The sequence below is a fragment of the Ursus maritimus genome, unplaced genomic scaffold (genome assembly GCF_017311325.1).
Source record: "Ursus maritimus isolate PB19 unplaced genomic scaffold, ASM1731132v1 scaffold_11, whole genome shotgun sequence".
Lineage (NCBI taxonomy): Eukaryota > Metazoa > Chordata > Mammalia > Carnivora > Ursidae > Ursus > Ursus maritimus.
In genome coordinates this window covers 55,224,183-55,237,193 of record NW_024423453.1, presented here as the reverse complement: position 1 = coordinate 55,237,193, position 13,011 = coordinate 55,224,183, and the positions used below count along the sequence as shown (strand labels likewise).

At 39.2% G+C, this 13,011-nt stretch overlaps 1 protein-coding gene across 2 annotated transcripts in view; it reads right to left on the bottom strand.

Annotated features, from left to right (window-relative positions):
* Positions 1-13,011, bottom strand: part of PALLD (palladin, cytoskeletal associated protein) — a 370,015-nt gene that overhangs the window by 214,665 nt on the left and 142,339 nt on the right. For both annotated transcript variants that reach the window (XM_040626427.1, XM_040626428.1), the window contains exons 3-5: positions 4,638-4,704; positions 3,255-3,360; positions 772-846 (exon numbers count right to left, since the gene is read on the bottom strand). In XM_040626427.1, coding sequence (XP_040482361.1) covers positions 772-846; positions 3,255-3,360; positions 4,638-4,704 — 248 coding nt within the window. The remainder of the gene's footprint in view (positions 1-771; positions 847-3,254; positions 3,361-4,637; positions 4,705-13,011) is intronic.

Sequence of the window (13,011 nt, the reverse complement as noted above, 5' to 3'; positions counted from 1 at the left end):
TCCCAACTACTCCACCTTTACAAAGTTCTGACATCTCCAAGGACAAATCCTGTGCCTCCCTTACCAGCAACCCATTTTCCTTCTTCAGGAGTACCCTGGCTATCTTTAGACCTTTTTGTCTTAGAATCAAATTGCCAAGTTCTATGTCAAACAAATAAAACAAGGAACCTATTAGAATTACAGCTAGATCTGCATTAAATTTATAGATTAATCTGGGAGTCATGACTTCTTTACCATTTTCCAGTCCACAGACATGGAATCTCTCCCCACTTATTTGGGCCTTTGTAGATGTCTTTCAATCAAGGTTTATAATTTTCTCAAAAAAAAAAAAAAAAGATATGCCACGTGGAGCTATTTCTGAGTTGAGCAGTTGACTAATGAAATGGATGTCATTCAGTTTGGCAACGCAAAACACAAACTTAGAGAACAAATTGAATATTCGTCTTTTTTTTTTTTCCCCTACAAAACTTGCTGGTTCTCCCAAGCAATTTCCTACAGAGCTCTTTGTCTCATTTTTTTCCACCCATCTTGGCTTTCCCACTCTATTGTAAGCTCTAGCGGGTCACTGACCACGCCCACGTCGCTCAGACCCCTGACGAGATGATACTCACACAACAGTTGTTCCCTAAATACCTGTTCAGCCCCAAAGGTAACCATGAGAGCCTACGAATCTGTACGTTTTAACTTTTAAAGACTGCTACACGAAGCCCCATGTGAAGGGAATTTAAGGACCAAAGCAAACACAGAGAACGAAACTTGCAGGGGTCAGACCTTTGTAAAAACAGGAGGAAAGCAGGCAGGAGTAGTTCCATCGGGTCGGCAGAGATACGAGGTTGGGCTGTGAACCTGAAAACGCAGAGACACATGGATCAAATTCTCAATATATAAATTGTTGAAAAGATGGGCTAAAGAAAGCTCTCCTTACTGGGATGGCTCCACATGAATGGAACGAGGGAACGCAAATATCGCCATCTATCATTTTGCTGGTCTACGCTCACACACAGTAGAGACATTGTTCCACGTCCTCATTTCACAGCTGTTATTCTTCTCTATTCAAAAGGATATTCAAGGTAAAAGTTCCTTGGTTCCTTAGGGATCCATGAGCTTGTAAATGCTATTACCAAATGGATTTCTGTGTGGGGGACTTCCACAGGGGTCTTTTCAAAAGTTCTCACAGACATTATATTTTATTTTTAAATACAGTCTGGATTCATGAAATTAAAAGCACAAGTTACTGGCAGGGGAGGGTAAATTATCAAACATCTACCTTATATTTAACCTGCACTCTTTTTTCGATACAAGGGATTACAGGAAACAAGTTGAAAAGGAATATACTGTTTTTTCTTGATGTGCAAAAAACAAAGGTGCTAAAATACTTACTGAATGGCACTCATTTCTGGGGAAATACAAAGATTCCAGAGTACTGAACAGAAATATGTCTCTTTCTACAACCATTTATTTTCAAACACTTTGGTTAAGAAGCTAACAATTGCTTACATAGAAGTAAGCAATTGTTAGCTTCTTAACCCCAGATGATGGTGATCTGCTATTATGTGTCTAAATATGTCACAAGTTATCATCAAGAATGTTGGCAGAGTTGTAGAGATGCTAGGATAATAAAGGGCCTTATTCATTATTCTTGTAAGACTTCTCATTAGCTTGTGATTCAGGACTGGGTTTCACTTTTCATTGTCTTTATATGTCCAAAGACTATTTGAACACTTACACAGTATTTAGTCTGTGCCAGGCACTGTCCTAAGTGTTATATGGAGATTCACTCACTCACCGAATCCTCGGGGTAGTCCTGTGAGATAGATGGTATTATCTTCATTTTACAGATGAAGAAACGTGGCATAGAGAGGCTACATCAAGTGGTAGAGCTGGGATTTGCACCCTGGCCATCTGGCTCCAGGGTGATCAACTTTACGTGATGTTGCTTATAATAATAAAGCAAAGGAGTTTCTGTGAGCCCCTCATCCTCCTACCTATACAACTGGAATGTGTGACCTTCCATTCAGTGTTCTTGGAGAATGTAAACCATTTAAAATGTACCGTTTACATTATTATGGTGCCTACATGTTTAAATATTTTCTGCTCTTAGGCTTTTGTGCTACACTTTAACATATTCTACCACATTCAAGAATGTTTCATGCGTGTATTTCCTGTTTCCCATGCATAGTTCTATAAACTGTTTGGGAATGAAGCTGGTAATGTATTTTTTTTTTCCTCCAATGAAATGCCTAGCATGGTGCTAATAAGCATTTGTCACTCGTCAATATTTAAATATCAAACACCAAAAAAAAATCCACTGATTTCATCAGAAATATTTTTACAAGTTCCACTCTGGTTGAGGGGTTTATAGGAAATCTCTATGCCATCTTTGAATGAATTACACTGGTTGGTTCTTTTCAAGTTTATAAACTCGAAAGTCTTTTCTCTACTGTTTCCATAGTCCACATATCCAAGAGTATATGGCACATACTACAATTACTAAACCCTGAGCGCTCAATAGATCGAGGGCCTGCTGATGCTCACAAAACATACTTATTAGTTAGGAATTAGTTTACATTTCAAAGGCAGGGGTGGGGAAGCCTTCTGTTGTGGGTTGTATTTAAATATACACATCATAGCACAAGGGCAAAGTAACCTACATCTGATTAAAACATTCAGTTCTAATTTTCTTCACTGTTTTTTTTTAAAAATCTCCTGTTGTGCTTGCAAAGTAAACTCACTATTACTTTCCAGTAGTTTGTTTTGTTGTTCTTTCTTGGATATGGCAGTCTAACAATGAAATAAAAGCAGGATAAAAATGCTTGGTTAAGTCAAGGAATTTGAATTTTTTATTTTCTGTTTATCTCGTGGAAAATCTTTTGTTGGTATGTGGACTTTTCTGGCTTCTAATTTGTTTTAAATGAGCTAATAAGTTTGGCTAAACAGAAGAGGACACATAGGTAGAAGAAAAATCAAATAGTCATAGCTAAAAGAGATAACATTTTATCAGGTTATTGGCCGTTAGAGACATTCTTGATGGAAATGCAGATGTTGACTAATTGGTGATGTGTTTTTGATTAAAGATGATTTTTAGTGGATTAAAAGGAAGGACTTTACCTACCATATTCTCTCCTCCCAGTTGTGTTTCCACTTAAAAAATACTGCAGGGAGTGTACTCCTTGGAATCAAAGCTGCAATCTTTAAACCAAGAAGTTTGCTAATGAGTTTGACTCACTGTGGACTCTGGTCCAAGGCACACTTACCTGTTGAACAGGGACAGACAATGGTTGAATCACAGCTGTGGTCACTCCTGTCTTTGGAGATGATGATCCTATTGTCAAGGAGACAGAAGTTGTTTTCTTTTGAGCTCTGGAAAATAAGGAGGCAAGTGTGTTCAATCAATTTTTTTAAAGCAGGAGTTACCCTCTAAAAGATCTCCCCACAAGAGCTCAGTTTCTTTTTGTGCATTCAATCCACTTCACTTATAAGTGCTTCAGAAATGGGACACCATAACCTACAGTTAGAATAGCTGTGGTCAACATATGCATAGAACAGACCTTATAGATATTAGCAAAATAAACACACGGATAAAATAAAAATAACTATATATAACTCAGCTATTATCAGAGAACCTAGAGTACTGAACTTGGAAATCCTAAGAGAAAAGAAAATACCTGGAAAAGGTCCAATCTTTAGCAATAAGCAAACACCTGAAATCTTTAGGGTTAGTGTTCTGTACTTAATTCAAAGTTGTAGTGCTCTATTTTAAGTCTAGCAGCTGTTCTTTGTCCTGGTTTCTAATTTTGTTGAGACGGTCTTGGCACTTTTGTCTTTTCTTATTGCATAAAAGTTAGTGAGGTGTAGAGAAAGATTAAGAAGAGTTGGTTTCTAGGCCCAATTTTGCTAAAAGGTTGGCTGTGCAATCTCAAGCGAGTCAAGTAACTTCATGAAACTTGAGATCCTTATCTGAAATCAGGAGTGGCAGAGTATATGATCTCATAAGGTTCCTCTAACATCAATACTCAGGGATTATTTGATGTTGAATAGACATAATCGTTATGTATCTGCTAGCAGATCAAAGGAATTTATGAGCACAGTCTCAATACTCATGGAGTTTTCTACAAAATTTTAGTAGGTTTGATTTTATTTTTGCAAAAAACCAATTATTACCATAGATTTACGTAATAATTATTTTGGAAAATAATCCATTTGTCTTCATAAGAAGAGCTACATTTTACAATTTTCATGATAAGATCTAACTAGTAATAGACTTCATCCACGTAGAAACCCATTTCTGGCCTAATTAGACACTTTCCAATTGTATAAATAGACCGGTCCTCATTTACATTTTGGTAATGATTTAACTAATTTCCTCTCAATGTCACAGTTGTTTTTGTATATTTATAACCAGTTAGTTGTCTTTGAAACTTAAGATTGTCTATGGTTTGATTTTGGCATCTCAATGATGAAATGCAGACTTTGCAGTCGAAATTCCTAAGTGAAAAATTGTGTTGCACATTCAAATATTTGATCTTCGAATGACATCAGCTGACCTCTTCCTTCACAGCACAAGGTGTCCTCTTACCCCAATGATTCCGTCCACATTCTTTGTTATACAGATAATTGATGGGATCACAGGCACTTACTGTGGCATGGCTCCAAGGCTGGATTTGAAAGCTAAATTTTCACTCTCAGAATCTGTTGAACTGGCACCTGAGAAAGTGAAAAATAATGATAAATGTAAGATTTGAGTCATATCTATAACTGCTTCAAAGAGTAAAATTTTTCATTTTTACATAATAACATACAAAGTCTTATGTTGAAATAGGGAATGGTTCAGACCATTTTTACTTGAACTTTTTTTTCGGAAAACTACTTAAAGCAAAGATCTCCTATAAAAGCTTTCTTCAAAGCAGTATGTTTTTCATGCAAGATTTACTATTAGTTTCAGTTTTCACTTTCGTCATCACGACCATATTTTTAAATGGCTTATAAGCTATGAAATAAATGCATGTGTGTGTGTCTGTGTGTGTGTGCAAAGCATTCATGATTTTAAACTTTAACCCTTTCCCAAGAGATCACATTGTGTGGATTATTAAAGTCTTCATTACTCATTAATTAGGAGATGCTTTCTGACTCTGATAAATTAGAACAAAATAGTGGCTTTATTCTTGAATAAGAAGGTCTCTGATTTTGGATCATGCTTTCCCAAATTCATTCGTTTCATTACTGTTTTTGAATTAAGGGTCACCTTATCAGGTTTTTAGGCAAAATGCAAGCTATACTTACATTTTAATGCTCACATGTTTTGTCACAAGAGATTTTAAATGATAGATTTAAAATAATTGTGATAAGAAGTACACTCTTGACATTTCTTTTATGAGACGTAAAGTGAGTTAAATTATGTAGATACTTTAATATAAAATAATACATGCTTATAGAAAAGTAACCAAATGGCACGGAATTGTGTGACATAATACTAAAGACCCGTGTGGGTACCTTCCTTAATGCCATTCTGCACATGTTAATAGTTTGATGTCTATTTGTCAGATAAATTTAATGTATTAACATACATACATTTATGTACATATCTCTACAAATGGAATCACACTACCTGTACTCTTTGCAATTATTGTTGCTTATAAATACATTTAGAATATATGTATTTCCTCAACTTCTTGGATAACTGCCCAGTGTTCCTTTCCATGACTCTATTTCTCCCGTCCTTTATTAATGTTTTAACAGTCAGGTTTAGGTGACTCTGCTGGAATGTCTGCTATCCCTTCCTATTTACTTCTCTAACTACCACTAAGTATAGGCTTTCTTATTAGTTAGTTCCTGGACTACCACAATAGATTCCTATCTTGTCTTCGTCTGTCTCTCTGTCAATCTTCAACCTATATCATTTTTTACCAAAGCACACCTTTCCTGTTTAAAAAAAAAAACAAAAAACCTAAGGTAAGGAGTTTCAACTCAGTAAATTTAAAAACCTAAAACCTTGCTATTTAGTTGCTTTCGTAATTTCCAACCAGATTTTCTAGCTCCATCAGCCAGAACTTCCATGTCCTATAACCCCAAGCCAGAGAGTTGAAGATACTCACCGGTGTACATTCCACTAGGTAATGGGAATGCAGCAGTGAAGAAGTATACATGTACACCCCACACACCCCTGCCCTTGTGGAGTTCACGTTCTTTTGAAGACACAGACCACAGACTAAATATATACATGACATGGAGGTGAGTGAAATGGGAAAGCAAATCAGAGCAGGGGTATAGGGAAGAACGGGAATGGTGTGGGATGCAATGTTAAGTGGGGTGGCAAGGAAGGCTCCATCAAGATGGGAACTCTGCATAAAGACCCAAAGGAGGTGAGGGCATTCCTTTCTTGGTCGTTTCCCATGTTCGTCCATTTAGTTACATTATTCACTCCCATAGGAAACTCTTAGCTAGTCTTCTCTTGATATTCTTTTAAGATAAGCCTAATAGTTTTTTCAGTGCTCTGTCTTCTCTGAACTCCCTGTGTTCTCGCTTACACTACTCAGGTCACTTATAACATCATATCTGCTAGAAAATTATAAGTTCTTTGAAGAATTGGGGTGGCGTTAGGAGCGGAACTACCAATTTTTGAGTACTTGCTATTTTGCCTGGTAATCTGCTAGGCATTGTATGACATTTAATTATTATAATAACTCATCTCACTAAGAGGTGAATTATGTCCAATTACACATTAGAAAATTGAGGAACCAAGAGATTAAGTAATTTGCATAAGATCACATAACTAGAAAGCAGGGGGGAGAGAATTTCTGAACTTGCGGTTGGTCTATGACGTCCCCCCCTGCCATATGACCTCCATGTGCTGTGGACTCTATTCCTCTGAGGGCTCAGCTTCATGCCTTGCTAATGGCAGGCCTTCAACTGCTGGTAGGATGAAGGAATGGAACCTTGGGAACTGCAAACGCTTGTCTGGGGACAGAAAGTGAACTGAGCAACCACAGAAGAGCACATGCTGGGAGGCAGCTGTGGGAGGAAGTCAGGAAAGGCTCAGGATGCAGAATACGAGGGCCAAAGTGTTTGGACTTTCTGTGTAGGCATTGAGACTGGTGGTTGGGAAAATTAACCATGCAGGATGAACTGGGGGAGTAGCAAAATAAAAGCAGCAGAACCAGCAAAACATCAAAAATAGGTGATAGAGATGGAGAAAGTTTTAACTGTGATGAGGAGGTATGGGACGTGAGCAGGGGAAACAGGAGGAAAAATCAGTAGACTTGGTTACCAGAAAATCATGGATAACCTGAGACAGATCCGTTTTACTGGAATCACGGGAGCATTAAAGAGAAAAGGAAGGGGAGCAAAAGTCCTACAGAAGTTATCACAGATGCTCTCAAAGCAGCCAGAAACTGGAGACATATAGCTGTTTTTCATCCGATTCCAAACATTTTAACTTAAAAATAAAATCCTCTCTGATTATCTAGTTAGAAAACCTTTCCTTTTTCTGAAAATTCTTTTTTTCCCAATTTTTTTCCACCTGATTTTCAGAGAAAGGTAAAGGGCCAAAAAGGTTTGTAACCCCTGAATGAGAATATATTTGCTAGTTTTTGCACACCTATCCAACCCTTGTGAAATCTCAATGTCACCTTCTGTCTCAGGTGTCAGAGAAGCTCTTGCAGATGGTGGCAGATCAAATCTCCCTATCTGTGCCAGCAAGCTCCCTCCCCCCTCAAGATGACTCTCCCCTCCTTCTCTCCTTCTGTCTCCTCCCTTTGGTCATCTGCTCTGCACCTGCTGGTCAGGAAAGGACATTCCTGTCTCTGGTTAACATTTTTGTATTTATCAAAACATCACTTTCAGTTTTTGATGGAGGCTCCAGTCTGGAGAGACATGTTCCAGAACTTGCAATTACTATCCATCTATCTGTTCACCTAATGTTCACCTGCCTAAATGATATTTCTGTATCGCTCCCCACACAGACGGTGAAGGAATCAAATGCCCGTGATCTCTGTTCTATTCTGGAAATGCAGTGCCAGTGGAAATGTCACAAAAATGCGCTTGCTATCTTGCCTTTAAAAGGCGTTCACTTTTCATTTAAAAAACATACCCACTTTAATACTTCCTTATAGGAAAAGACCCAGAAAATGCTCAATAGCAAAAATTAAAGAAAAAAAAATCATTTGGAATACCACCACTCAGATACTTTGGAGCATATCCTTCCAAAGTTTATCCCTGTGTACATATATATTTTAAGAAGACGATGCTATGCATATTGTTAAATTGCTTTTTCCCCTACTCAATATATTGTGAAATGCCTTCCCATGACATCAGACATGTACTTTATGATTTTCTAATGGCTCATTCAAATACATGTATGTGGCTTTCCCATAATCTTATCATTCCACTAGGAATGGATATAGTATTTCCATTTTTAAATATTTCCCCAGGAGGGGGTATAAAATAGCAAATCATTAAAATGCCCATTTCCCTCATACTCATAAAAACAATATGTTTTTATTATTTTTGTCAATCTGTTATCTTCCTTAATAAAAGAAAAAAAGTGGTATTTCTTTTTTTTTTTTTTTTAAGATTTTAATTATTTATTTGACACGAGAGAGCCAGCCAGCGAGAGAGGGAACACCAGCAGAGGAGTGGGAGAGGAAGAAGCAGGCTCCCAGCGGAGCAGGGAGCCCAATGAGGGGCTTGATCCCAGGACCCTGGGATCACGCCCTGAGCCGAAGGCAGACACTTAACGACTGAGCCACCCAGGCGCCCCAAAAGTGGTATTTCTGAGTAGAACAAGTTGGAAGTAAATCATACAACTTCAACTTCGAGATATACCAAGTCTTCGTGAGAGCAAATATCAACCATTTAAAAATATATGTATGTATTAAACATATATTTGAGAACTTGAGGGACTTTAGTGAAACTAGTCATGGAGTTCATCCTTTGTGCATACTTTGCTTTTCAAAATTTAAGGAGTAAATATATTCCGCCCCCATTTGAGTTACTCATCCTCTCCCTCCCTTCTTTCCAGTTGCTATACCCACCAGTGCAGCAATAATCATTTAAGGCTTGGATAAGACTAATGAAGCAATGCCTATGATTTAAAATTTTATAAACGATGAATGACTATAAAGACATTAAAATGAGTTTTAAGGAATGTTTAACATGGGGCACCTCGGTGGCTCAGTCGGTTAAGCGTCTGACTCTTGGTTTTGGCTCAGGTCATGATCTTGGGGTTGTGGGATCCAGCCCTGCATTGGACTCCACACTGGGCATGGAGCCTGCTTGAGATTCTCTTTCTCCCTCTTCCTCTGCCCCTTCCCCCCATTTGCTCTCTTTCTTAAAAAAAAAAAAAAAAAAGTTTAATGACATGGGTAGTTGTGACAGGTTAAATCTTAAAGTACAGAAGAGTATGCAGAGTAAAAGGGACACACACAGGATAAAGACTGCAAAGACCAAAACACGAAGCGTAACTGTCACAGAGTTGTGGCATTACACATGATTTTTATAGCTTCCCTCTATCTGTATGTTTTAAGTTTCTTTAAAAAAATTCCTATTTTTATAACAGTAATCATAGCTCACACTATGTGTCAGGCACTGCTCTCAATCCTTACAATAATGTAATTTTCTCTATGCGGAGATGGAGAAAAGGAAGCACAGAGCCACTGGATAACTGTTCAAGGTCATGGAGCTAAGAACTAAGCCAGAAGATATTATAAAAGTTATTTAAGCTAAGGAATGCCTAAAGCTGTGTTTTGACTCCTTCAGCTTCTCATCATGTATCTTTAAAACCCATAGAAAAAACCGTATACTCGGAGAGGCTTTACACTGGTGGGGGTACTCTACAACATCCCTGCAGGCTTCTAAATGTCCCTTAGAAGGGGACCATATTTTGTCTGATTATTCAAAGCACTGAGAACTTACAAATAAATGTCACACTGGGTCTGCCTACGTGAATTATGCTCAAGTATTCCTGCCCCTTCCCCACATTTTTCATGCTGCCCTGCCCTCCTCTCCATCCGATTCCTACAAGGTCAGGTTTAATGCCACTTCCTTCATCCCACATTTCAGGATCACCATCCTGCCCTGCCCTCTTGGGAACTCCTAAAGTTGTGAAAACCTGTGTAATCCATTTTACAATCAGGGGAGGGGGGCCGTGATGGAAACTTGAGATGTCTGTATTTATTTTCACATGCTTACATATACCTTTCCTATTTCTAATATGAATTTAAGATGATCTCTTTGCCATGTAGTCCTGGAAGGTAGCGCCCTCTCCATCTAGCACACGTGTGGGCCAGATTCCACCCCTTTTCTCCCTTTCCAAGACTTTGGTCTCATTCTTACTCTCCCCCCCTGCATGATCTAGGTTTTCTCTCTTGGATTATTTGTATTAGTACAGAAATATACTCTAGTAATTCCGTTATGAAAACAAAAAAGCAAACAAAGTGCAAAAAAACATCTTTCTTGACCCCACACTCCTTCCCAGATACCGGCCCCTATCTCTGCTGGTGGGTGAACAAAACTTCCCCGACACCATCTATTATTTGTTGCTTCTCCTCCCGTATTTTGCAAACTTCTCTCAACTCATGCCATTTGATTGTTGGTGCTCTCCGGATTCCCCGAACCCTTCTTGTTAAAACCACCAACAATATCCACAGTGGCTGAACCCAGTGGTTTCCTCCTTGTCCACATCTGACTGGACTCTGAAGTGGCCGTGGACAGAGCTGGCATCACATCCTTCCTGAAACACTGTCTCCTGCCCCCTCTTACGCCACTCTGACGGTTTCTCTCCCATCCCAGGGGCTCCTCCTTCTTACTCTCCTTTGCTGGCATCTCCTCCTCCTGGAAGTTCAACGTGCAGGAAGGATTATCCCTGGCTCAGACTCGGTCCCCTTACTCTTCCTCATCACATCTTTCTCCCTGTAATATGCCCAGTCCCGTAGCTTTCATTGCCACCTACATCCTGATGCTCCCAAAAATATTTTTCTCATCCTGTGTGCTAGACTATATTCTTATGTCCACTTACTGACTTATCCAAATAGGGATTTCAAACTGGGCACGTTCAAAACAAGGCCCTTATTTCCCTCTGCCCCAATCCTGTTCCTCCCCGGTCCTCCCCATTTCAGAGACTGGCAACACAATCCACACAAATGGTAAAGCTGAAGTCCACCGAGTTGTCCCTGATCCCTTTCACCCTCACCCCCACATCTAGTCCACCACATGGCTTCTGGAGTCTATGCCTGAGCTCATAACTGGAGTCAGACTCTCCCCCTCCCTTTATGCCTACCCTCCTGAAGTCCCATCGCTTCTCCTCCGTACTGCTGCAGAAGGCTTCTAGCTGGTCTCCGATTATACGCCAGAGCAACAGTTTAAAAGGACAGATCAGATAACGTGACCTTTCAGTTTAAACTCTTCATAGTTAGTGATTTTATTTAGCATTAAGGCCAAACTGCTAACAGTGACCACAGGGCTGTATGTATCACATGTGCTGGCCACGGCCCAACCCTCCAAGCTGCCACCTCCCTGGACTTCGTTCTGCTCCTTGAACAGGGGTTCCTAGCTGCCCCCATCATAATCAGTTCATTTGCATTTTATCTGTGGTTAAGAGGGCAGACTCAGGAGTCAGGCTATCCGGCTTTCAATCCTCAAATCCCGGGTGTGTGTGAGAGAGATCATGGACATTAGTTAGCCTCTCTGAGTTTCAGCTTCCTCAACCAGAAAATGGAGGTGATTTTTTATAAGGATTAAATGACATGATCTATGTAAAAATGAAGAAGAGTGCTTGGCTCCTACCTAATGCTAAATAAACACTGGCTACTGTTCTTAAGCTATAATTTATTTTGTATCCTTCAAAAACCTGATGCATAAGACAGTAAAATTTAGTTTTCAATCAGTAGGTTAAATTTTTAGCTAAGGTTTTGTTGAGATTTTGAAGTTCTATAAAAAAAACTTCCTACCCTGGAGAGACCCCACAAATGACTGCATGCTGACACAGTAACAACAACATGGTTTAGGATACAATTCAGTAGGGATATATCTGAGTCTAATTCAGTGCTGGGATGAGTAAACAGAAAAATTTCTGGGTGGCTCAGTCAGTTAGGGGTCTGACTCTTGATTTCTACTCAGGTCATGATCTCAGGGTCATGAGATGGAGCCCTGTGTTAGGCTCTGCTCTGAGTGTAGAGTCTCTCTCTCCCTCTGCCCCTCCCCCCACATGCACACACTTTCTAAAAATAATAAAAATTAAAATAAAAATTTCTTATTTTGGTTATAACATGAGCCTAAGAATTTGTGAAATTCTCTCCCATTACATGTAATTGTTCTTTGGGATAAAAATACACAAAATCTGTTTGTTTTTTCTTTTGAAATTATGATCCATATTTTACAAGGCTAATGAGCCAGTTTTCTAAAGCACCTTATATTAGGTTTAGGAGACTGTCTCTTTATTCTTTCTCTGCCCACTTCCCTCAGCCTCCCTTCAAACACAATCTATCTGAACTCACAAATACCCAATGGCTGGTTGGCTAAGTAAGTCCAGTGTTATGTGGAAACCTGTACACTGGAAAAAATCCATTATTTTTGTTGAAGTTCTGGCACGAAATGTGCATGGTATATAGAACCAGTGATTTAAACAAAAAGATTTATTTATTTATTTTAGAGAGTGTGCAAGAGCACGAGCAGAGGGAGGGGGAGAGGGAAAGANAGAATCCCTGAGCAGACTCCCCACTGAGTGCAGAGCCCAACATGGGGCTCAATCCCAGGACCCCAAGATCAGGACCTGAGCCTAAATCAAGAATCAGGCACTTAAGCAGCTAAGCCATCCAGGTACCCCAAGAACCAGTGATTACTTTTTGCCTGCTGATAACTCATTTGGATGATTTCAAAGGCAGAAGAGGACTGGCAGTTCAGGAACTTCTATACAGAAGAACCAAATTTACTGAAATAAAATTAAAGACCATGGTGTGAATGTTTTGGCTCTACCAGAGTTAGGTACCAAAACTGGTTTCAGGAGGAAGAGAAATATTT